The sequence below is a fragment of the Callorhinus ursinus genome, unplaced genomic scaffold, assembly GCF_003265705.2.
Source record: "Callorhinus ursinus isolate GAN/ISIS: 27379988/994484 unplaced genomic scaffold, GSC_fseal_2.0 scaffold8, whole genome shotgun sequence".
Lineage (NCBI taxonomy): Eukaryota > Metazoa > Chordata > Mammalia > Carnivora > Otariidae > Callorhinus > Callorhinus ursinus.
The window spans coordinates 59932450-59959457 of record NW_027397070.1 but is presented as its reverse complement, the minus strand read 5'-3'; the positions used below and the strand labels follow the sequence as shown (position 1 = coordinate 59959457).

Sequence of the window (27008 nt, the reverse complement as noted above, 5' to 3'; positions counted from 1 at the left end):
CGGGGAGCCCGATGTGGGACTCGATCCCAGGACCCTGGGATCATGACCTGAGCCGAAGGCAGACGCTTAACGACTGAGCCACCCAGGCGCCCGGAAATAATCTTTAATTTTGATGGATTTTCCCTCTAAAACATCTTTCCTATTTAGACCATCACCAACAATGTATAAAGACACTCTTCTTGGATCCTTGCGAAGACTGCATGGATAGTATCTATGAAAATTTTTGCTAATCTAATAGGCAAACTAGATCTCATTTAAATTTGAGTTCTCTGATTACTAGTGGTATTCAGTGTTTTTAACCGTATTTATTGGACATCTAGGTTTCATTTTGTGAGTTAACCATCTTAAAATTACATTACTTGTCTTTTTTACTGATAACCAGTATGCAGTTTCCTATTGCTGCTCTAACTGCCATAAATTTAGTGGCTTAAAACAGCACGAATTCATTATCTTATACTTCTGGAGATCAGAAGTCTAAAATGGGACTTGCTGGACTAAAATCAAGGTGTTGGCAGGATTGTATTTCTTCTGGAAGCTCTAGGGAAGAATTCATTTCCTTGCCTTTTCCAGTTTTCAGAGGCCACCTGCATTCCTCATGTCTCCATTGCTCCACCTTCAAAGGCCAACAAGGTCAGTGGAGTTCTCTTCCTATCGCCATCACTCTGGACTTCTCCCTCTTCACTTCTAAGTGCCTTTGTGATTACGCTGCGCTCTCTCCGATAATCTCCCATATTATAATTCCATCTGCTACCTTCACGGGCTCTGGAAATTAGGACAACTTTGAGGAGCCATTATTTTATCTCACGGTGCTTTTCATATACTGTAATTATGCAGCAAATGTTCTCCCAGTTTGCTGAAGCTGCTAATGAGAACCTTTATATTTCAGGTCTTTCTTGCTTGCTTTCTTCCTTTTTTGGGGAAAGGAGACAATTTATCCAAGTTGCAATTTTTTCCTTTACCATCTTCTGAGTTTGAGGTCTTGTTTAGAAAGGCCTTCTTTATCCATCTTCAAATGGTGTCTTTTGATGAACTGAATTTCTAAAATATTTTTGAAGTCCAAAAATACATCAATTTTTTATGGTCAAGTGCATTTTTGTGCCATATATTAAACCTCTGCCTACTTCAGTGTCATGAGAATATTCTTCAGTTTTCACATCATAGTTTTAGATTTCTTACCTAGGACTATCAACCATCTGAGACTAATTTTGTTTATGGCTTGAGACAGACCAAGGTTTGTTTATTCTGCATGGATATCCAACTGCCTTAACCAGCATTTACTGAAAACCTGGTGCCTTTGTCAAATGTGTTTGATTACATCTATTTCTGGACTCTATTCCATCGATCAGAATATCTATTCTTAAACTATACCATAGTCTTACTCTCATTTTATGCCAAGTCTTCAAATCAGGTACTGTAAATACCTTCTTTCAGACCATCTTGGCTATTTTAGATCTTTTGTATATACACATGTAAATTTTGCTATCAGCTTGCTCTCTAAAGTTGTCTTGCCTATTCTTAATAACTTGCATTTTCAAATTTTAGACTCAGCTTGATTTTTTACAACAAACTCTGGGATTTTGATCAGGATTGTAATGAAATCAAAGAAGCTGGGAGCAACTGATGTCAATATTGAATCTTATAATCCATGAACACATTATATATCTATCTCCATGTATTTCTCTCAGCAGTGTTTTATGTATAGTTTTCAGTGTAGATGTCTTACACAACTTTTGTTAAAATTATTTCTAGCTATTTGGTGCTTCTGATATTAACTTAGAACTTTATTATTTACAATCATGTCACCTGTAGTACAGATAGTTTTACTTCTTCCTTTATGATCTTTATGCCTTCAATTTCTTCTTATTGCACTAGGTATACTACAAAAAAATCTCAGTCTTCAATCTTTTATTTCATAAGGCTTCTCCCCATACCACTATACTGCAATCACTCAAAAGTCACAGAAATCCTCCACATCTTACTTCATCTCTTAGCAGCATATAACTTCCATAACTCACCCAGATCCCTCCTTTAAAAATGAAGTCTTTTCCTTTGATTTCTGTTAAACTTTGGTTTTCTACTTTCAATCTCTCTGGTCACTTCTATCTGATCTCTAAATACTGGAGTGCCAGGAATGTGTCATACCCCATGCCAAGCTATTAACATTGGTTTCAGGCTCTTGAAGAGATTGGCAGAAACAAAATCTGGAGATAGAGAGGTCCACACTCAGACGAAAGAAGATTCTTACAGTTAAAGCCTCAATGAAGAGACACTTTTATAACCCAAAATTTCAAATCAATAGGAAAATAATCCCAATCCATCATGAGAAAAAGTCAACAGAAAATAGGATTAGACTTCGGATAACTGATTAGATGGTAATTTAAAATTAAATGTATTTAAAACGATGTGTGAAATAAAGTAAAACAAAAATGCAAATGTGACAATAGCAATTAAAACACAGCACTTACACATACCACACTATGTAATCCCTTATTATTCTGTTAATTCTCATTCTAAACTATTAGATTCTATACCTATAGTATATCTATACTATTATCCTAATTTAATGGATGAGAAAAATCACAGTTAAGTAATTTGCTGGTGGTTTCACAGGTAGTAAGTGGTAAAGCAAGAATTTGAACCCCACATGACTCTGCTCTAAGTTCTAAACTACAAAGCCTCAGATTGAAAAATATAGTCACTGAAATTAGAAACTCAACTGATGAATAAAATAACACATTGGTTGCAGCTAAAAAAATTAATAAACTATAAGAGAGATCTTGAAGAAATTACATAGGAAACAACTCAGGCAGGGCGATGAAACATAAAAGGCTGAAGACTGAAAGGGTCTCAAATGTATTTAGTAAGAGTTATAAAAGGGAGCTAAAAATGGGTAAGCTGAGGGGCACATGGATGGCTCAGTCGGTTAAGCATCTGCCTTAGGCTCAGGTCATGATCTTGCGGTCCTGGGATCAAGCCGGGAGCTTGCTTCTCCCTCTCCCTCTGCCTGCCACTCCCCACTGCTTGTGCTCATACTTCTCTCTCTCAAATAAGTAAAATCTTGAAAACAAAACAAAACAAAAATGGATAAATTAATACGCTCAGTGATGAAAGCCAGTTTAGAGAACTGTTTAAAAAGTAGATCTTCAGACTGAAGTACAACAAATGCCACTAAGACTAAATAAAAATAAATCTACATCTATTGATCTGTTGTAGTAAAACTACAGAACACCAAAGATAAAGAAAAATCTTAAAAGCAGGCTGAGACAAAAGATAGATTTCCCATAAAGGAACAGTAATTAGATGGCAATTTCCTAATAGCAACAAATGAATTCAAAGCCAATGAAAAAAATTCTTCAAAGAAATGGGAGAAAATAAGGGCCAACTTAGAATTTTAAATCCAGTTAAAATTATTACTCACAAATGAGGGCAAAAGTAAAGGCAGTTTTACAAAAACAACTCCAATAGCTTATTATCAGTGAAGAGGTCTCAAGGAACTAAAAAAGCATATAGTTTAGGAAAGAAAACTAGATTCACTTGAAAGGACAGGTATGCCAGGAAGAAAAACAAGCAAAGAAATTAGTAAACCTGTGGGTAACTCCACAAGAATGATTCATTTCCAAGGCTTCAATATAATACTGGAGCAATAATCCTGGAGAACATGTAAGAGACAGGACAATCAGAATTGGAGTTCCACATTTTTCTAGCTGTTTAGGAAGAGGAAAACCCCGAATGATTTTAGATTCAAGATTAAAATGGATTACACTTTTTAAATTAATAGAAGAAAAATAAAGCAAACCTGATGAATCTGACGGAAGTGAGAAAAAGGTAAAGAAAGAAGAACATGGAAACAAGAATGGATAAAGTAAAATCATAGAAAATTACAAATATATCAGTATGAACACTGAATGCAAAAGCATTAAAGTTACCTACTAAAGTAGAGATTATCAGATTAGATTTATAAGGTACATGCCTAAAAATGAAGAAACAAACATTAAAAGAGAAGGGACTTTTTAGATTCAACATCAAAAGCACAATCCCTGAAAGAAAAAAATTGATAAGTTGGACTTAACTTCTCTGCAAATAGAACTATTAAGAGGTTGAAAATAAAAAGCCATGGACTGGGAGAAAATGTATGCAAAACACACACCTGATAAAAGGACCCATAGCCGAAATAAACAAAGAGCTCTTAAAACTCACGAAGAAAACAGTCACTATTTACAGATGACATGATACTATACATAAAAAACCCTAAAGGCTTCACTAAAAAGGTCTTAGAATAAATGAATTTAGTAAAGTTGCACGCTAAAAGAAAAAGATCAATATATAGAAATCTGTTGTGTTTCTAGACACAACTCTGCAGCAAGAGAAATTAAGAGAACGATACCATTTATAATTACATCAAAAAGAGTATAATACTGGGTGCCTGGGTGGCTCAGTTGGTTAGGCATCTGCCTTTGGCTCAGGTCATGATCCCAGGGTCCTGGGATCCAGTCCCGCATCGGGCTCCCTGCTCTGCAGGGAGTCTGCTTCTCCCTCTGCCCCTCCTCCCACTCGTTTTCTCAATCTCTTTCTCTCAAATAAATAAAATCTTTAAAAAAAAAGTAAAATACCTAGGAATAAGTTTAACCAAGAAGACCAAAGACCCCATAACTCTGAAAACTATAACACACTATAACTTCACCTAATTAAAGTAATTGAAGACAATACAAATAAATGGAAAGATACAGGATACTCATGGATTGGAAGAATATTAACATGTCCACACTACCCAAAGCAATCAATGGATTCAACACAATTCTGACTATGAAGACACCAATGGCATTTTTCAAAGAACTAGAACAAATAATACTAACATTTGCATGGAACTACAAAAGACCTGGAATAGCCAATACCACCTGGAGAACAACAAAGCTGGAGATATCACAATCCTATAATAATCTAAACAGTATGGTACTGGCACAAAAACATAGATAGATGGAACAAAATAAAGAGCCCAGAAGTAAACCCACATTTATATGGCCAATCTATGATAAAGTAGGCAGGAACATACAATGGGAAAAAGATAATCTTTTCAATAAATAGTGCTGGGAAAAACTGTACCTGCAAAATGTGAAAGAATGAAACTAGACCACTTTCTTACATCAAATAAACTCAGAATGGATTTAAGACCTAAATTGAGACCTGAAACCATAAAACTCCTAGAAGAAAACATGAGCAGTAATCTCTTGGACATTCACCTTAATATTCTTCTGGATCTGTCTCCTCAGGCAAAGAAAACAAAAGCAAAAACACTTGAGACCACAACAAATTAAACTTTTGCACAGTGAAAGAAATCAACAAAAAGGCAACATACTGAAAGAAGATATTTGCAAATGACATATCCGGTAAGAGGTTAATATCCAAAATATATAAAGAACTCCTACAACTCAACACCAAAAAAAAAACAAAAACAAAAACACAAAACCAAAAAACAAAAACAAACCCCTACAAATAATCTGATTAAAAACGGGAAGATGACCTGGATATTTTTCCAAAGACAATATACAGATGGCCAACAAATTTATGAAAAGATGCTCGGACACTACTAATCATCAGAGAAATGCAAATCAAAATCACAATGAGATATCACCTCACATCTGTCAGAATGGCTAGTATCCAAAAGAAATAATGTCTTAGCAAGGATGTGGAGAAAAGGAAACCCTTGTGCACTGCTGGTGGGACTGTAAATTGGTGTAGCCACTATAGAAGACAGTAGGGAGGTTCCTAAAACAATGAGAAATAGAAATACCGTATGATCCATTAATTCCACTTCTGGTTATTTACCCAATAAAAACACTAATTTGAGAAAAATAAGTGCACCACTATGTTTACTGCCAAGATATGGAAGCAACCTAAGTGTCCATCACTAGATGAATGAGGAAAAGATGGTATATATACACCGTATATTACTCAGCCACAGAAATAAGATCTTGCCATTTACATGGATGGATCTAGAGGGATTATGCTAAGCAAAATAAGTCAGGCGGAAAGACAAATACTATATGATTTATTTCACTTATATGTGTAATCTAAGAAACAAACACAAATAGATTCACTAATAGAACTGGTGGGTGCCAGAGGGAAGGGGTGTGGGGGGAGGGGTAAAATAGGTGAGGAAATTAAGAGGAACAAACTTCCAGTTATAAAATAGCTAAGTCAGGGGGATGAAAAGTACAGCATAAGGAATATCGTCAATATTTAATAACTTTGTATGGTGACATTTGGTAACAATACTTACGGTGAGCATCTTGCAATGTATATAACTTGCAACGTATATAACTGCTGAATCACTAAGTCTGTACACCTGAAAATACTGTATTTCAACTAGGCTTCAATAAATAAAATTCAATGCAAATTCTGGGTGTGATGAGATAAAAACTAAAAACAACTTGATTAAAAAATTGGCAAAGGATCTGAACAGACACCTCACCAAAAGATATATAGATGGCAAATAAGCTTAAGATGCTCCATGTCATTTGTTATTAGAAAATTGCAACTTAAAACGAGCTACCACTACAAACCTGTTAGAATGGCCAAAAATGGAAAAACAAACAAAAAACCCACAACATCAAATACTGGCATCAAGAACTATCATTCTTTGCTGGTGAGTATGCAAAATGATAGAGCCGTTTTGGAAAACAGTTTGGCAGTTTCTTTTGCAACTAAATATACTCATACTGTGCAACCCAGAAATCATGCTCCTTAATTATTACCTAAAGGACATGAAAGCTTATTTCCACACAAAACCTGTACATGGGTGTTTATAGTAGCTTTATTCTTCACTGCCAAAACTTGGAAGCCACCAAGATGTCCTTCAGTTGGTGAACAGACAGCAGGCTGTGATGCATACTCAAGACAATGGACTATTATATAACATTAAAAAGACATGAGCTATCAAAGCCATGAAGGAACCTTAAATGCATGTAGCTAAGTGAAAGGAAGCAATCTGAAAAGACTACATGCAGTAGGATTCCACTCTATAACATTTTGGAAAAGGCAAAACTATACAGACAGTAAAATGATCAGCAGCTGCCAGGGCATGGGTGCAGGGATGGTAGTAAGGAGGGATGAATAGGTGAAGTACAGAGGATTTTTGGACAGTGAACTACTCTTTATGACAATGTAATGATGGATACATGTCCTTATACTTTTGTTAAACTCCATAGAATATACATGAACCCTAATGTAAACTATGAACTTTAGTTAAGTAGTGGCTCCTCAAGTTTAACAAAGGTCTCACACCAATGCAACATGTTAACAATAGAGGAAAGGGAGATGAAGGGTACTTTCTGCTCCATTTTTTGTTAAACTGCTTAAAAAAGATAGTCTATTAATTTTGAAAAGTAATGAACTATTTATACACATGAAGAGACATGGGACTAAATTATTTGTACTTTTAATTTAATCCCAGTAAAAATACCATTGCTTTATTTCCCCAGAGCAAGACAAGATTATTGAGTTTACATGTAAGAATCAGAGAAAGATAATTACCATATGATCTCACTGATAGATATGTGGAATTTAAGAAACAAGGCAGAGGATCATAGGGGAAGAGACGAAAAAAATGAAACAAAACCAGAGAGGGAGACAAACCATAAGAGACTCTTAATCTCGGGAAACAATCTGAGGGCTGCTGGAGGGGAGTGGGGGGAGGGGGGGCTGGACACTGGGGAGGGTGTGTGCCGTGGTGGGCGCTGTGAAGTGTGTAGACTGATGAACCACAGACCTGTACCCCTCAAACAAATAACACGTTCCATGTTAAAAAAGAAAAAAAGAAAAAAAAAATGAATAGCCAGGACAACCTATCAAAAGAGAACAGTGGACGAACACTGGCTCTATCCCATAAAAATGTGCCAAGGTCAGAGCTCAAGTGTCTGCTTCTTACGTCCACTCTGCCGTCCTGAGTGGTCTTCATCCTCAGTCTCCTTTCCTTCCCTTTCTCCCTCTTCAATTCTCTGTAGTCTGATTTCCACTCACTCAATATTCGCAACTGCCAAATCCAGTGGTCTTTTCCTAGTCCTCATTCTTCTAGGTAGATCAGCAGTTCTCACCTGGGAGCAGTTTTGCCCCTAAGGGGACATGGTGCCAGGTCTGGAGCCATTTCTGTTGTCTCAGACGGTGGCATGCTGCTGGCAGCTTGTGAGTGAAGGCCAGGGATGCTAACCTCCAACAGTGCAGAAGGCAACCCCCATAACAAAAGTCATCTGGCCCAGATGTCAACCATGCCATCGTAGAGAAACGGTTTTAGACTTCTCTGCTGCATGGATATCATTTTCTCCACATACTATCCATCTCTCATCCTTGCCTCTCTTCCCTCAACTGTTCAGCTTCTCTTCTCATTTGCTGCCCTCCCCGCCATGACCCCTCTAAATTCATGCTCTGCCCTTGGCTCATTCTATTGTCCTCTCTTGGAGACTGTCCCGCTCACCGACAGCAAACATTATGCTGACAAGTATGACTCCCAGACTTCACCAGCTTTGAGCTCTTACCATATTCAACTGACATCTCCAACCGTAAACTGGATTTCTCTATTGGAATGTTACATTATCACCCCAAACCCAATACTCTAAAAACAGAACCTATCAGCATGCCTTTCCCCTTTGAAAACTAGCTCTCTCCCACTTTCCCCTCTATCCACAGTCTCATTCAGTCAGACTCAGAAATATGCATTCTGGACTCCTCTGCTCCACAGGAAACCAAGTAGAGCCAGTCACCAAGCTATTTTACCCTCTAACATCCTCTGTTTCCAATGAGATCTCCCTAGTTCTGCCCCTTTCACCCTAGACTCTGGATCCAAATGGATTGCCCTGTCTCTGGTTTCTCATTTACACCTTCCTCCAGGCTCTCAAAGTATCCATGTGTCCTTTCTACTTAAGCATGAGGTAAATATACAGCCTGGCATTTAGGACCCTCCTCAGTCTGACCAGATTTATGCTTTTCAATCTTATACCCCATTATGCCTTTTCCTGACTCTGCTACTCTTAAGTGAACTGATTTACTGACTGTCTCCACATCTATGCAAACATTTCCTAGTCCATGAGGTCTTCTACCTACGTGCCCCCCCCCCCTTTGTGGCCATCTGAGCCCTTTCCTCCCCCACAAACCCCATTGCTTTCAAAAAGCTATCTGTCTATGGCTACTGCAGCCCACAGATGTCTCCCAACTGAATCCTGCAGATGTTACATAGGCAAGAAACATTTAATTAATTCAAGAAGAGAGACTAATATACAAAGGCCTAGAAGATACAATTTATCAAGACTATTTTGTTCATTATTGTTATAAATTAAAACTTTAAAATCTGAGTTAAAAGTCTTACTGTTGAAAATTAAGCACAAAAGGCAGAGTAGGGTGGTAAGAGCAGAATCTGAGCTTGCATGCATTTCTATTAGTGCCAACACTGCTGATCTTCAAGTTCTGTACCTGTAAAATATGGTAACATACTTGCCTTATAAAGGTAATGTGTGGATTGTATCAGATGTGTAAAGTGTCCCTGGCACATAAATGATTAGATGTTAGCTATTACCAACATCAATAACCTTGCTAAATTTCTAGAAAGCGGACTCTGGTCTTCCTCTGTTGTGACTCACTAAAAAAATGGAATTTTCCAGAAGGCAGATCCATCCAGGCCTCCTAATCCTAGGAAATTTCAGTGGTAGATAGGTCTAAAGTTTCTTCAATGGATTGCTTCACTGATTTCATAATTCTAGCACAAGTGCCCAGGGCAGAAATATAGTGAGAAAGATAGTCCTATTGCATTGTCAAGGAAATCAAGAGGATTTTGGTCTCCTTGATACAGATATATGTCCTAATTTTTTTTCTTTCTTTTCTTTCTTTCTTTTTTTTTTTTTTTTAAGTAGGCTCCATGCCACAGGGCCCAGCACGGGGCTTGAACTCACAACCCTGAGACCAAGACCTGAGCTAAGATCAAGAGACTGACACCTCATTGAATGAGCCACCCAGGTAGTCCTCCCCAATTTTCAATATAGTGACTAGGAATTTAATAGCATGGTTAAAATTAAACCAATTCTGCAAATGTCCAACAATATTGTGAAATTAAGTACCAAAGGGGACACAATAGGTCAGTCCCAATAGGTAAGCTGTGTTTTGGGGCTATGTTGTTTTATAGATATAAGGCATCACAAGGTAATTCCAGCAGGAAAAGAAAAAAGTGATTATGACCCATGTTTTCCCACAATTAAGAGCAGAGCACTAAAGGAGATCAGCTACTTGGGTGTGGGCTTTTACAAGTCACAATTCTGACAACTCACCAAATAGGCTGAAAAATCTATTTGCAACCTCATTTTGTTCCTTAGCCACAGGCATATTATATCCCCAGGCAAATGCTTTCATATCCACACTGAATTCGAGGGCTAGCTTTAGTACCATGGCATGATTCAGCCCAGCTGTGAACCTAGTCTTTAAAAAGATCCATCTACCCATGGAGCACCTGGGTGGCTCAGCCGGTTGGGCGTCTCTCACTTTTGGCTCAGGTCATGATCTCAGAGCCGTGAGATCAAGCCCCATATCGGGTTCTGTGCTGGGCATCAAGCCTGCTTAAGATTCTCTCTCTCCTTCTGCCCCTCTCTTTCTCTAAACAAAACAAAACAAAAATTAAAAATAAAAGGATCCATCTATCCTCGATCGCACAGATGGAATTACATGGGCTTTAGAAGCCATCATATCAGTATCCAGAATCCAAAAGGACAAAACATACTGTCTAGTAGGATCAAAAGTTGCTTTACCAATTTCAGGTCAAAATTGGTATCTGGAACATCCTACCAAAGAATTTCAGTGTGTTTAGTAGTAACCACCACGATAACCAAAAACTGCTTACTATCTCATTTTCTACTGACGTATTCCATTATTCTGGTCCACCTCCTATAGTGGAAAGGCAACACAAAGACTTGAAAAGAGCAATTGACTCGTATGATTTGAGTTTTGGTTTTGGCCAGTTACTACCTTGGGGTTATGTTCTTTGGGTGCCACCTTTTCATCTATAATATGGGTTTGACATCATTTGTTCACTTCCCTGGTTAATAATGAGGAATGAATGAAATAATCTAGGTGAAAGTTCTTAGTATATTGAAAAAACAACATAAAGATAATGTTTGGGAAGTACTAATACTTAAACCTGTAAAATGTGAGATGGGCTCAGGAGATTATCATAATGGCTTTTCAGTTTTTTAAAAAAGAAAAATCCGGAGAGTCCTTTGTTCAAAGGAAACATTTCAAGCAGATAAAAGTATCTCTAGGTGAACCAGGAATTACCTGAATTCCTCTTTCCCCTACCCACTGTGGTAGCAGGCTCTGAAAGGAGTTTCCAGAACCCTTAGGGCTCCAAGGAACATGGCGTGAAAATCCCTGCTTTAGCCCGATATCTGGTTTTACACATGGAGAAACAGCCCAGAGGGCTGACCCAACGGCCTAGAAGCAAGATAGCTTGCAGACAGTGGACTGTTTATAGATGGGTAACACTACAGTCGAACGTACAGCCAGCACTTGTTCAATTTACCTTAGAGACCCTGGAAAGCCATCTGAGTAACAAAGAGTCTTCCCCTGGTCCCCTGACAAAGTGTCCCTGCCTTTATTTGCCTGTACCCCACAGCGATGCAGCCTGTTGGGAGCTCTTCTCATCCCTTGGGAGCCTCAGAGTGAGCAGCACAAAGTACTGGTGCTGCAGAGCAAATGAATGGTTTCTACTAGGACCTTCTGAGACAGCTTGAGGAGTAGCCTCCTCGGGGTTAGTGACCAGCTCCCCAAGGCCTGATGGTGCCTCTCTCCCCTAGAGAGCTACGCTCACAACCCTATTTCTCCTGCCCTCTCAATCTGTTCTGAGTCTTTCCGATTCTTCTGTAATCGTTTCTCTATGTGAATGCCCTGGTTTTTCTATTCCACTGCACCTTTAGAGTTCCATATTTGGAATTTCGTATCAGTTGCTCAGTAGGTTTTTCTGCCTCCATGCTTTACTTCCTTTAACCCACCCCATAAGCTAATTCCAGAAAGAGTAGGACTTAGAGGAAACAAAAGATCTGGGTTACAGTTCCAGTTCAACCACTTACTAGCCTTGACACTTGTACCTGTTTCTACTTTCTTAAAATAGCTATGACAATACCTGCTCCATTTAGATCTCAGAGCACAAGACAACATTATCATGAGAACAGTATGTCAATCATAAAGTCGTGAAGAGTAGCCTTTATCAGTAATATTATCACAACACTGTTGGTCATCTCATTGTCTCATCAAAAATATTCAGTGATCCTCGGAAAAGTCTGAAATCCTATACCTGTTGTACAAGCTCCACAAGCCTGGCCCCAACCACTGTCAGGCTTCTTCCCCATCCTTCCCCCACAAGGCTTCATGCCAGCCCAGATGATCTCCCCACCTCCCCCAGCACAACTTGTCTCATGACTCTAAAATAGGATTTCTTCTACCTAAAGTACCCACCCTGACCTATCAAAAAAGTACCACTTTCTGAAGCTTCATTTAGTTACTTAAGGCAGAAGAGCTCTCTTTCCTCTGAAAGACACCCCACATTATTAGTACCACCCTGGATGCATTTAATTGCTACAGTGTAAAAAATTCCCCTGAACACTTGCATGCACACACACACCACCTACCTAACCCTCACCAGATACTGATCAAGCTCTCAGTGGATCAGCAGATCTAGCTACCAATATGCCAAGCTGAGGGACATCTGCAGGCCCACAGGCCCAGCAAGGTTAACAGAAAGAGGTACTGAATGTGTATTTGCAAATGGCAAAAAAGAGGAGTAAAAGAGTGAATGATTTAACCCATTCCCTACCCATCTCCCCTCTGGTAACCATCAGTTTGTTCTCTACAGTTAAGAATCTGTTTCTTGGTTTGTCTCCCCCAACCTTTGTTCATTTCTTACATTGCATGTATGAGTAAAATCATATGGTATCTGTCTTTCTCTGACTTATTTCACTTAGCATAATATTCTCTAGCTCCATCCAAGTCATTGAGGAGTAGACTTGTGATGAGCCCCCGGTGCTATAGGGAAGTGCTGAGTTATTATATTGTACACCTGAAACTAATATTTAATCAAATTCCAGTTAACATAAATGGAAAACTAAGAATACGTGAGGGTAGAGTTGAGACAATGCACACAGATTTAGCAGATGGCCATCTAGAAGAGAAACCAACCCTACTGACACCTTGATCTCAAACTTCTAGCCTCCCAAAGTGTGAAAAAGAATAAATGTTTATACACACACAATGATCAGTGATAAGGGACAAGAGAAACATCCAGAAGACAGAGGCTGTGGGTGGCATTAACCACTATGCAACATGGCTGAGTCTGGTATAAACAGACTGGATAAGCAGAGGCCAGAGGATTAGATACTCAAGACCTCTGTCAGCTGCCCAGATATTGACCAATAAATGGAAACTGGATGCCCAGGATGAAGAAGTGTTTTAAGAGAGCACTGAAGCTTACTGATTAAGCATCCGACTCTTGATTTTGGCTCAAGTCATGATCTTAGGGTCATGAGATGGAGCCCCATGTCGGGCTCCGCACTGAGCATTGGAGCCTGCTTAAGATTCTCTCCTACCGCTCCCACATGCAAGGGCGCTCTCGCTTAAAAAAAAAAAAAGGCAAAAAAAGCACTGAAGCTTTAAAGTGCTATACCCCAACAACCCAACAATGCCTGGCACAGAATGGATGCTCTGTGAACACTTGATCAGTGAATCAAGAGGCAGGACACCCAGAGGCTGAGAACAAGCAGCACCACGGCACTCACTGGCAGCCCACAGCTGTCAGAGCTTGCTCAGCAAGGGCCACAAATGATTGCTATGGCAGAACTAAAACCTGTACAGGTTGGGAGAGCTATGGTAATGCAATGGGTAGGAAGACACAGCATTCCGAAGGGCAGGGAAAGAGGAGTCAGGGGAAGGCCTGGCCCAACAGCGCTAAAGGATGTCAGCGGGGAAGAGGGAAGACTTGGCAAATACTTAAGGAAATGGGGGCTGCAGTAAGTTTCTGAGCTGTGTGTTTTCCTCACAACCTTAGGATGAGGTGGGCAAGAGAAATGAAGGTCAAGATTTAGTGTCTAAGGGGCACCTGGGTGGCTCAGTCAGCTGCTGATCCTAAAGCAGAAGGACAAGAGGGCTACACCAACTAGAATACAAGTTCCTTGTGGACAGAAATCATGCCTGCCTTGTTCGCCATCCATAACCGAAGCCTAGAGCAGTGCCTAGCACACACGTACGAAATACTCCTGCTAGACTATGTGGGTTGCAATCCTAGCTCTACCACCTTACCAACCGGGTCACTTTCACATCTCTAAAATGGGAACATTACTATGTAGCTCCTAATTAAGAGGATCAAATAAGTTAGAATAAAAAAAGCACTTGGTGAACACAGCAGAATGCATAAACTTGTTGAATCACTGTTGTACACTTGAAACTAATTTAACATTGTGTATCTACTAAAAAAAAAATCAAAAACCAAAACAAACAAAAACCACTTGGTCAGCATATAGTACGCATCATGAAAAGTATCTGGTATTATAATGGGTTTTCTCTGGGGGCTAGAACCTGGTGAAGGACTCCCAAACAGAACCTCATCTCTGGCCACAGGTATACTTCATGACTAACAGTACAAGTGTACAAAGAGTCTAGAGGCCCTAGGTGAGGGGAGCTCAGGGTTTTTTCCCCATCAGGGATAGAGCTCCCCTCAGACAAGCTCCCATGAGCATGAAAAGGGGCTTGGTCTTGGTCTACTTGTAGCAGAATGCAAGAAAGTAAGGGTGAGGATAGGACCTCCAATCATCTCTAATGCATAAAGGAAGTCATCTGTAGACTTTGGTACTGATACCATTATTTTTGAGAAAGTACATGAGGCAAACCAACTAACCCCAATATCTTAGAGCCACAGTGCCAGGCAACTAAGTCTACCCAGTGACATCTATCAGTATTTTTTTGTATGACCCAATTTGATTTTCACTGCAGGAAAAAAAAAAAAATCAGACAGAGGAAAAAATACTGTTTTGGAGCCAAAGGAACAGACATTAGAGAAGTATGTGCACGGCAATGCTGAAAATCAGAGCAGAGTACCAGGTCATATGTTTCCTCAAAAAGCCATGGTGGTTTTATAGTTAAGCATTTGTCTCGTTTTCCCCTAACGTGGCAGTACCAACATTTCTGCTTCTCCCCAACTATCCTGCAATGCCTGTCAGTTGCTAGGCAACTGTAACTGCCAATGCTTTCTGCCCAGCCACAATGCACAGCTTTCCTAATTGTGCTCACTGGGTTTGCCAATTACTCCTTGGAATTATTTTTTTAGCCAAAGCTGTTTCTTCAAGTTCGTCTTCTTGCCTGCTTGGTCCTGTGGTAAAATTCAAACACTGTATTTGTCATCATGTCCCAGTAATTTCAAATATAGGATGATTTCATGGTAGGATCAAAAACTATAAATAGCTTGAAATAAAAGCAACCAGAGAAAAGAGAAAATTGCCAGCCAACATAACATCTTAAGTTCAAGCGTAAGTGCAAGTTTTAAGTTTCTTTGAATAATATACTTCTGGCTTAATGGTACTCGTCTTGATTTCATAGAATAATTTTGACCAATTTGTCAATCACATTGAACTTAGAAAAGGATTTAACTATGGACAAATCTTTCGGTCACATATCTGATGAACAAAACAAAGGCTTTTTAAGCGGATTTCTTGAATCCTAAGAGGCCTAGTGAACATAAGCTTAACACATGGTTGTTGACAGCCACTAAAATCAAGCAGTTAATGTTCAATACATCACACAGTGGAGTAGGTAACTTCTACATGTATTTTCCATCATCCTCAAAACATTCCACAAGAGAGAGAAAACCCAGACTATAAAGGGCATTCCCAAAATTTACGTGGCAAGTCTAGTAAGTGGCAATTGCAAATTAGAATGTGGATCTTTGGACTCCCATCTCAGTGTTATTTCTTCCATAGTCCACTGCCTGATGGGGTAATATCATCCACCCTCTGAGGTACCTTGGTTTGATGAGTCAGGGGGTTAAAAGCTATTCAACCCAAGCAACCCATTAGTAGTAATAGTTTGAGGTTAAGGAGCAGGATGGCTGGGGAATGGGAAAACAAACTTTTTCCATCTACCCTTTTCCTATTATGTTTATATATTATTCCCTATTGGAACATTTTGTGAAGGGCTCTCATTCAAGTATGTATAGGTCACTAATGATATGCTGTGCAGAGTTAGATGCTGAGGATCTAAAGATGAGTAAAACCTGGCACCTGTTCTCAAGCAGTTCATACTGTATTGAGGCAAAGGAACCCAGAAATAACCAAGAAGGAACATGTAAAAAAGATCAAGCAAAAAGTGCTACAAAAACACAATGGGGAAAAACAATGAATTATGTCTGAGCTAGAAAAATTTTCAAAGGGGAACACTTGAAATACACCTTAAGGATAAGCAAAATCATTCCGGACAGTACAAAAAAAAAAATAAACTTAGAATCTGAGAAACAGTGAGCAAATGAATGGTAGCTGCATTACAGGGAATATCAATCACTCATTCAAAAATTTCTGGGCTGCTATAGACCAGGCACCGTGCTAGGCACGGTATTTGCTGGTCTGAAAACACAAGACATTAAACAAAAGTTACCAATAGGATGAATCTTTTAGAGGAAAAGTGTAGGAATTACAAACTCATTTTCTCTTAAAGTAGAATACTTCTAAAGCATACAGTCCAATGAAGTAGAGACTTCATTAAAAATGGTTTCAGTGCAGATATTAGAATCCTCGGTGATATGACAACTATATAGTAAAACCTAACCCAGGATCTATTCAAAAGACTTTCAGTCAGAACCCCAATCACAACACATAACGAAAGAGGCTATTAAAAAGTTTGTGATTCACGTATATTTAGAAGGATAAGTAATAGAAGATGAAAACTGTAGTAAAGCTAGCATTTTTATAAAAGATTTCAATCCCTGATTTTCAGTAGACACATCTATCAAATGTCAGTGGAGTAAAATAAAGTCCCCATGACCAGAAAGCCAATGTCCTCTACTTATAACGGTGGAGAAACAACAGGTAAAAAGATATTATGTATACGCTGGGAGCAACACGTGAAGGACACTTCTAAGGTGATAAGGGTTTTTTTCAGATTAGAATCTTTTGGGATTCTACTTATCTTTTGCAAGATTTACTTTTAACAACTCTACATATGCTGGTCAATGTGGTTCTCCAAAGCAGTCACGCTGCAGGGTTACTCTTTCAATCCAATAAAGCAGCCTTTGGCTCAAGATAATTATAGAATTTCCCTTCTCAAATAGCCTTTGGTTGCTGAGACTCAGTCTTTTGAGTATGTTCAAGGATAGTTTTGCCTAACTATGAAAAATAAACCTCAATTTGAGAAGAGGAAGAAGTTATTTCAAGTCAAAGTTGGGGAGGGATCTAACTGGGTAATAAATACCAATGAATCCTATGGAAGGCAGAATTGGAAGATGGCCCCCAGGATTAATGCCCTTGCTCCCGATGTAGACATCTGGTATAAACCTCTTTCTTCGAGCATGAGCAAAATTGTGAATATGATGGGATTTCATTCCTGTGATCAGGTTATCAATAAACTGAGTTTATCAAAAAGTTTAGGATGACCATGGGTGAGCCTGACTTTATCAGGTGAAGTCTTAGAAGATGAAGGGGTAGGTCCTTCCTGAGAACAGATTTGCACTCAACGTGACCATTCTCCCCCTGAAACCAGTTCCCCTTCCTGATTTCTGCATGGATGGCAATTACCACTCCCATCTCCCACCACACCCCAAATGCAGGAGTCATATGTGAAGCATCTCCCACATTCAGTTCTGCACAAGGTCTAGACAGCACTTGCATGACCACAGTCCCAATCCTGGACATCACTAGCTTCCTTGTTAACAAATCCTTACTGAGCACCCCTATGTGCCAGGTGCGCGGGTGTGTCAACCAAGACATGGACTTCACTCCAAGTCTGGAGGGCAAGCCAATGGTTACACAGGCAGCCACACCAAAAGGGAAAGAGAACGGACCCAGCAGGAGGCGCAGGCCATGATGGAAGGCACTAGGCTACGGAAGCAAGGAGAGTCTCCATCATGTTGGGTTGAGAACTGGAAGACAGTTAAGGCCTTGCTGGGTGAAAATCTACGTGTGTAGAATACTCAAAATTGTTGTTTGATAAAACCGCTTCTGTTCTAACATAAATGCCTGGAGAGCGAGAACTGCACTTCTGCTTATCCTCTATCCCTGTGCCTGGGGTTGGCAGCTTTGCCCACGGTGGGCAGATACTCGCTGGGGGAATGGATGGAGTCCTCAGTTCTGCAGTCCTATCCCTCGCCTGTGGAAGGAACAAAACTACCTGAGACTCCTGCGACAGCTCAGTGAAACAACATAGGTAAAGTGCTAGAAATTTCTGCCACATGAAAGTGGCTGCTCAATGAATGTCAAGCCTCTCTCTTGCTTCTTTCTTACCCCCCCAAGGCAGAAATGACTTTTAAAAGTCTCCTACCCAGGGACTGACATTTCACTGAAGATTCTCCAAGATGACTAAAAGTCTCAGGACAACCATGCAATTCCTTCAAGTGCCTGATGGATTCTGAGGTTTCCATACGAATTTACAGGTTGAGCTGCTACTGTGAAGTATTATTACCCTATACTTGTTATAGTCGTTTCATGTACTTAGGATGAAATATTACAAACATTACTTAGAATATTCAAAATTAAGCTTAAATAGGGAAGATAAGTGTCATCTGTTGAACATGTACCACTTCCTGATGACAGCTGCTCTATGTAACTTGTTTCAAGCCTCTGAACAAAACTGACAGTTAAAGGTCATATCCTACTTTCAGAGAGAAGGAAACTGGTGCCTGGCGAGGTTTATTAATTCACAAATGCTAAGTGGGTCTTTGGATTTGGGTCTGTGTAACTCCAAACCCATGCTCTTTCCACCATCCTGATTGCCTTTCCTCAAGACAGATTTTGGGGCATGTTCTATACAGACAGTACCCCACCCCCCTTCACGTAGCCCGTATCCACCTGCTCTTTCCCCATGAACACTCACTTCTGTCTAAGAAACCATAATCTCTCCATGCTTCCCAGCTGGCCTATGCACATCTACTCATTTCCAATGACCCACTCTCCAATCGGCAGTCCGGGTTATCTTTAAAAGACACATATCAGATGTCATTCCACTGTTTAACTCTCATATGGTCTCCACAGCACTGAGAATAAAACTCTTATTCTGGCCTTCAAGGCCCTGTATGATCTGGCATGGCCTGTGCATGGCCACACTGGGCCACTCCAATGTTCCACATACTCTACCAACTGAGGGCCTACCCCCACCTTTAGATCAACTCAGCCCAAATGTTACTTCCGAAAGCAGGCCTTCTCTGACCCCTCCAGACGTGCTCCAACATCACCCCATTTTGTTGTTTCTAGCCCTCATCTGATAATTCATGCTGACTCATTTGTATTATGGTCTGCCTCTCCCACCCTGCTCTGGCTAAAATGAAAGCTGTTAGGATAGGTTCTCTGTCGCTCTTGTTCCTCACGGTGTAAGCAATGCCTGACACAGAGCAGCAACATGAAGTCTTGCTGGACACATTGTTCATACTCTCAAGCATTTAGTGAAAATACAGCATCTTGAGCTCCATATGGCTTTACTAGTGTCCTTGAGTGCAATGTGTGTCCCATTTTAATTCTTGCTACCCAGAACTCAGACTTCTTGAGGGAAGAAATGGAAGCCATACTGTATCACCTTGTGTTCTTTCTGCCTGGCATACCACTGGCATTCAAGAAAAGCACTTCGAATATTATGGGGTACTTAAGAGGATGATCTGGTCCCAGATCTGCATGAGCTTATTACCGGTTACTGGGACAGAGTAAAGTCAAGTAAACACTGGCACACAAATTGAACAGGGAGGCTGTTTCAAAGGCACTCCAAAGCAAGGGTACTACTGTTACGAGCAGCACCAGGCATCCCTTCATGGCTGTACATTTTGAAGATTTGAAAGAGAGCATATGAGTGCGTGCGTGAGCAGGAGAGGGCCAGAGAGAGAGATAGACTCTCCAGCAGATCCCCACTGAGAGAGAAGCCCCACTTGGGGCTCAATCTCATGACCCTCAGATCATGACCTGAGCCAAAAATCAGAGTCAGATGCTCAACTGACCGAGCCACCCAGGTGCCCCTGCTGTAAATTTTAAACTGGGCCTTTGAGGAAACAGAATTAGGACTCTTGGGGAGAGGGGAGGCAGCATGTATTAGGCAAATGAGTATCATAAGCAGAGGCACTGCAGTGGAGTGAGCAAACATGATGCGGGAGCAGAGTAGAGACACACCTGCCTGGAACACAGTGTTTCAAAGGCACAATGGATACATGTGCACAAGGAGTTGTTTGATAAAAATGCTTTCATTCTAATGGCTGAGAAGTTAATACACAATGGTCGTCCTAGACTGTCACTAGTAACTCTTGCACCTGTATTACAATTTTACTTCCACTTCTAGTTCTTTCATTGTACTTTATCAATTTATCACAGTGAACTTGTAACTGTGGACTTCTTTCAGCCTGTGGGTCATGTCACTGAGTGTGGCACCTCATCCTTACAGCTGCTGTGCAGATAAGGGATCTCTTCTCTACAAGAAGAGATAAGACAATGATGTAGGAGCTACAAGCTCCAATGGTGGTACCTACATAAGTGCTCTAAGGATCTGGAGGAGAAAGAAGTCAGGAGGCTGGCAGAGTCTCCAAGAGAGGACACCAGACCTGAGACAACTCTTATGAGGTGGGCAGCACTTGGAAAGGCAGCGAGAAAAGACAAAGGCATCAGGAGAAGACTGCTGGCAGGGTGATTACTGGGGCATAACTGGGGCATAGGAAGCTGCTTCTGGCAGTTCATGTTGGAGAACACAGCATAGGAAAGGTGAAAATGGTATGGTTACGGTCACAATGCCAAGGAGCACTCTGGATTTTAGCATATAGGAAGGGGGAAACTGAACATGGGACGGTGAGAAAAATTCATGTTTCTGAAAGATGGTCTTCGACAACTAGGAAAGGAAAGGTGGCCTGGGAAGTGGACCATGTGTGTGATGGGACTGCAGATAGGCAATCTGACTCGGTAATTTCAGAGATCAGAAAAGTAAAGTCTGAGACATTGTAAGAATGAACAGGCTTTGATTATCCTATCCAAAGCAACCACATGCCCACCTCAAGCACAGAATCGGTCTCTTCTTATTTTAATTACTTCTATATTTGGCTTCTAACATCGCAGATGAGATTTAGGTAGGGCCTTTAAGATCCTTATGTTTTGTTTTTTAAGATTTTTTTTTTTTTTATTTGTCAGAGATAGAGAGAGAGAACACGAGTAAGCGCCCACGCACAAGCAGGGAAAGTGGCAGGCAGAGGGAGAAGCAGGCTCCCCGCCGAGCTAGGAGCCCGATGCGGGGCTCGATCCCAGGACCCTGGGATCATGACCTTAGCCGAAGGCAGATGCTGAGCCACCCAAGCGTCCTGATGCTTATGTTTTTTATCCCAAGTGCCCTGCATTCACAAGAGGAAGGACCTCAGTAAATGCTGCAGAATGCTCAAAGGAAGGAATAGCAAGAGGACAGCTGGGCTGTAAGCCTGAGGATAAAGGAGTGGGCAGGTACCACCATGGCCAAAATGGATGTTGGGAAGGAAATATCCTTCTAGGTAAGAGCTCAGTTTGGGATGTTCTGACTTTGAAAGAAGGTGGCAAACCAAGAAACAAAAAAAATGGGAGTTCCTGGTAGATGTCACTTATATTTCAGATCTACATTTTTCCTTATTGTAGAAGGGCTGAGAGTGGGCTCTTAAGTATTTTCTAAATTATTACTTCAGTTATGTCAGACATTCTTTAACACTGGGATGCTACGTTTTGTTTTTTTTTCCATACCACAATCAAAGTAAAGTGATGCAGCTTCTTTTGACCTGTCTTCACAGAAAATAGGTACACTATCAGCTGTTAAGAGTGGCATCAGAAAGTTGAGGTGGAGAGTGCCAGCTGTGGAGTCAAATTCCTTGGGTTCAAATCCTGCTTCCACAACTTAACTACTATGTCACTATGGGCAGCCTACTTAACCATTCTCTGAGTCCCCATGGGGCAGTTGTGAAAATTAAATGAACAAAAAGTGCTTAGAACAGTGTCTGTTACGTTGAAATCACCAACTGCTGTATCTTTATATATCTGATAAGTTGATGATGGTTTTTAGCCTAGGTATTCCAGAATAAAATTAGAAGCCACAAATCCATGACAAGTTTCAAATTCTTAACAAATTAACTTCCAAGTCAGAATTGAGTAATAACCAGTCAATAGGAAAGCAGTCATTCACATAATACAAAACCAACAAATATTAAATGAATAAATAGACAGTGAATGCTTTCTGGACTTAACATAATGGTGCCCTAGCTTAAGAAAGTCCATTCTGAAGGTATAGGAATCTCTTTTCTTTCATCTAACTGCAGATTCACTCAGATGTTCCCTGAAAACCCTATGTACTTTTTCAGCTCTGTGGCCTCTGCGTCCCCTTCCTCTGCTTAGAGTCACCTTCCAGTCTTCTGGTTTACTCTTAGGCATGCTTCCGGGCCTATCCAAGATACCATTGCCTTAGCTTTAGCTGGTCTCTGACCCACCCTGACCCCACCCCAACCAGAAAATATATTTGTAAAGGTGCATTCACCAGATTCTTACACAGGTTAACAACTAGTATACAGTGTCCCATTTCTTCTTGCAGCCTCTGCGTGGCATGGGTCACGTCTTGCTTTGTATTCCCAGAGCTCAACCAATGCCATCATTATACTCGACTACAAAAACTTTGCCTTTAGACAAGGATTATTCAGTGTTAATCTCAACCTCCCTTCGTACCCTTAAAACAGGATCAGTAAATACCTAACTTGAGTGAAGTACATCCATCTTTTCACTCTACTCTGAGGAAAACAATTCCCAAATAAACAGTAAATTCAACTTGTCCAATGATGTAGAAAGAGACTCAAGTCTACATTTCTCTAGGCAACAGTTTTCCCAGCAGGATAACATGATGCTAGACAAGACCACTTTTACCAAATAACTGATATATTTCTCTATAAGGCTTTTCCTACATTGGTTAAAATCCTATCTGATTTTTCTCAAAGTTGGAAGGATAGCATTCAAGTTCAATTCAACCTTCATGCAAAGTGGCATGATTGCAGGAAGAACCTTGACTACTCCAAAAAAAAAAAAAATGAATATATACTGGGTAGAGCCCTAGAACATGACCCACACTGTTAGAGAATTCTGTCACACCAGATTGAGAAAAATGTCTAATTTAAGGTATTAGACACAAAACAAAATAAGTCATGTAAATAAACACAAAACATTCAGTCCTTGGGATGAATGATGGCCCACTACTCAAGTATATCCAATGGTAGCATTTTAGAATAGCAAGCAGGTAGGTAATTCACCTAGTCTTATGGACTCATCATCAGGGTAGGTAGGAAGTGACTTTCACATGTCACACAAAGCATCACGATGGGGCAGAAGCAATATTAAAGCCAGGCTTTTAATACTGCCAATTCATAACATGGTTTCCTTTTTTACTACTTGCAACTTAATAACGTGGCTTAGTAATTATTGAACAGATGAGCTGACACTGAAATGTAGTCTCTGAAAATCCAATTCCTTTGGATTATGTTCAAGGGTCCGTAATATATCCAAATTTATGTTCTTGTTAGTTAGCTTTGTAGAAGGCTGGGTAGCATATTGTTCATTTCTCATCACTAAGTCAGGAATATTTAAATAATTTAGCTTAGGGAACCTGGGTGGCTCAGTTGGTTAAGTGTCTGTGCCTTCGGCTCAGGTCATGATCCCAGGATCCTGGGACCGAATCCCGCATCGGGTTCCCTGCTCGGCTGGGAGCCTGCTTCTCTCTCTGCCTGCCGCTCCCCCTGCTTGTGCTGACAAATAAATAAAATCTTAAAAAAAAAAAAATTTAGAGCTTAAAGTGTGAAAACTGGGAGAGGGATTAACAACAATCTCACACTTACCAAGGCAACTAGGGATTGAACTTGCCCAAGGACGAGGCCACATACATTTTAGAGGTTTCTGTTCTCCCTGGCACTACCTATCTGTCTTAGGCAATGACTTCTCTACCCAGGCAATCTCTAATTCAGGTCTTCACACCCAGGAAACCTACTTCAGAAGCCAAAGTTTCACTTTAAAGACACACAGCAAAGAAATGTGTACCAATTCCCCTGGCCATCCTTCAGTCTTGACAGTGAAGCCTGACCTAGCATAATCACAGCTATCATGTCCTGCGGTCTGTTATGTCAGATGCATGGAGCCTCAAGCATCTTATTTAACTCAGACAACCCCAAAAGGCAGCCATTGCTTTTCCCATTTTAAAGAATAGGAAACAGACTCAGATTAAATACATTTTGCAAGTTCACAGAGCTAGTAAATGACAGAAGAGCATCTTAAATCTTCAGTACTCAAATGTATGTTTTTCCATTATACTATGGTGCCTCAAAACCTTTGCAGAAGCCCACTGCTGCATCTGATGTATACCACTAACACTATTCAGGTCACAGTTCCTTACCCTGAGCCAGGTAAAAAGTGTTAATTTCCATAAGCTAGGGAAGGGACTTGGTTTTGCTTCTAATTGGCTTAAGAGTTGCTTCATGAGTTTAAATTTTTGTTTCAAAGTTTTTTCATTAAAGAGATTACTGTCATACCTTATTACTAACAACATTAATTGTCTTATTAAATCATTAAGAGATGCCTAATGGCCTTTGGGCAGACTAGGAGTTAGAACTAAAGTTCTAGTCCAGTTCTCTTTTTCCAAGAGCACAGCAATCTACCTTGCTATAAAAATAGACACAAGAATGCTTAGTAGGTAAGGCATTTCTTTTTAAGGGGTAATGAAAATTCTGAAATTATAGTGATTGCTGCACAATTCTGTGAGTATACTAAATCACCGGATTGCAGACTAAATAGGTGAATCTTAAAGTATGTTAATTATTTAATAAAGATGTTAAAAAAACACATAAGAGACTTGATCAGTCAAATGTTAATTACCTAAGAGAAAGTAATTAAGGAATACTAATTTTACCATATCATTTTTGTTCTGTATTTACCCCGAACGTTAACTTGCCTAATTCCTATTATTTAAGTATGAAGTAACAAGAGTAAATGCAGACTTTATGCAGACCTCATAAATATCAAGACTCAAAATCAGGAAACGATAACAGGCACTAGAAAGGGGTAAGTAATAAGCCTCTTAAATAAGGATCAGAAGACATACACACTCTGAAAACTAAATGACAATTTACAAAACCATTTTTTGTCAACCCATTCGGTATTCAGAGCAGGAGTTAAAAACACATTTTTAAAAAGTTCTTCCCACCAAGACTATAAGGACTACTTACCTTGTGACAAGGAACCAAGCAATCTGACTGAAGTCTGGAGAGGGCCTCATATATGTTTTAATATGTGGCATAGCATTGCTGCGGCCAGATGTGTCAGCCGACCATTTGCTAGTGACAGGAAAGACCCGTTACCAGTAAGAAAATATAAACCTGTCATAATCCTAGTATTAGGAAACTTTATGAAAAGCAAAATCCTATAATCTAAACAGTGGGTACACAGTTCTCTCATGGGACCTCTAATATTTTATTAAACTCTGTTTGAGAGCAGTAAGATAAAACACTGTAACCCTTTGGTATCTAGCCTTACTGGTTTTTTTTTTTTTTTTTGCCAGTAAGACATGTATATATTCATGTCTATTACTTCTGCTGTGTTTTCAACTGCATATGTGCATGTCTTGTTTCCTACGTGGACTGTGAGCTCCTTAAAAGGAGGAATCATGCTCCCACAGTGCGTTACCAAGTACGGGCTCAGGAAGGTTGTTGAAAGAAAGTACAAAATGGGGAAAAATGCCAACAGGATATTAAAACAATGTTAAAAAGCAGGAGGATGGGGCACCTGGGTGGCTCAGTGGGTTGAGTGTCTGCCTTTAGCTCAGGTCATGATCTCAGAGTCCTGGGATCAAGTCCTGCACTGGGATCCCTGCTCAGCGGGGAGCCTGCTTCTCCCTCTCCCTCTGCCGCTCCCCCTGCTTTTGTGTTGTGTCAAATAAAATCTTAAAAAAAAAAAAAAAAAAAAAAAAGAGGATAAATTGGCAACAATTCAGTCCAAGGCTAACATTTACCTGTCAGTATTGCAGGACTGAGGTTCTGTAGGAAGAGAGGGCCTACCATCGTGAGGCAACAATCCTTTCTTGCAAAGAGAAGAGGCTAAGACCAGAATTAGGATTAGGTGGATTGTTCCTTCAATCATTAAATTCACTTGAATGACTCGTGAAAGGAACTCATCAATATAAAGAAATGTTCTCTGTAAGGAATAACCCCCCAACGGGGGTCTACAGGGACACACGGATGGGCCCACAAGGACACAATGAATTAGCCTGCAAGCTACTGAGATGCAATCGGCCTTTGTTTCCAGTGGCCAAGTGTAACACATGCCTGAAGCAAGCAGGAAACTGCACTGGCCTAGAAGAGTCAAGAGTGTGCCCACCGGAACAAGAGGAGGATGAAAGACAATCCCTTCACCTGCCCACTCAACCATTCACTGAGCCCTTACAACAAACCAAATACGATCCCATGTGCTGGACAAAAAGTGGTGTGGACTCCACCCACGGCAAGCTTGCAATCATACAGTATGTGCATGTACATGTGCAGACAGAAGAATTATAATGTGAAAATATGAGCTAAAATGTTGCTGAATCACTACATCGTACGCCTGAAACTAAGGTAAGATGGTGTGTCAATTATACTCAAATAACATTTTTTTAAAATGCTCCTTACATAAATTGTAAATTACCCATCATCATCTTTACTTTTTTTTCTTTGAAGGCCAATATTTAAATACAAACCTCACAGATCAGTTTTATCCTTTGGTATTAAAAACCTATTTCAAATAATGTTC

The 27008-nt window shown here is 40.1% G+C and overlaps 1 protein-coding gene and 1 long non-coding RNA gene across 11 annotated transcripts in view; one reads left to right on the top strand and one right to left on the bottom strand.

The window, feature by feature from the left end:
• TDP1 (tyrosyl-DNA phosphodiesterase 1) overlaps positions 1 to 27008 on the bottom strand; it is a 97432-nt gene that overhangs the window by 41003 nt on the left and 29421 nt on the right. For 9 of the 10 annotated variants that reach the window (XR_012379123.1, XR_012379124.1, XR_012379125.1 and 6 more), the window contains one exon: positions 25451 to 25558. Coding sequence is in view for 4 of the 10 variants with exons in the window: in XM_025869479.2 (XP_025725264.1) it covers positions 25451 to 25558 (108 nt within the window). In the remaining 6 variants the exon portion in view is untranslated. Of the gene's footprint in view, positions 1 to 2906; positions 3042 to 25443; positions 25559 to 27008 lie in introns of all 10 variants that reach the window. The other variant, XR_012379127.1, reaches the window with a different exon arrangement.
• LOC141373191 (uncharacterized) lies at positions 17002 to 22117 on the top strand. The gene is made up of 3 exons (XR_012378894.1): positions 17002 to 17093; positions 21565 to 21721; positions 21992 to 22117. It is a non-coding gene; the product is annotated as an uncharacterized lncRNA (long non-coding RNA).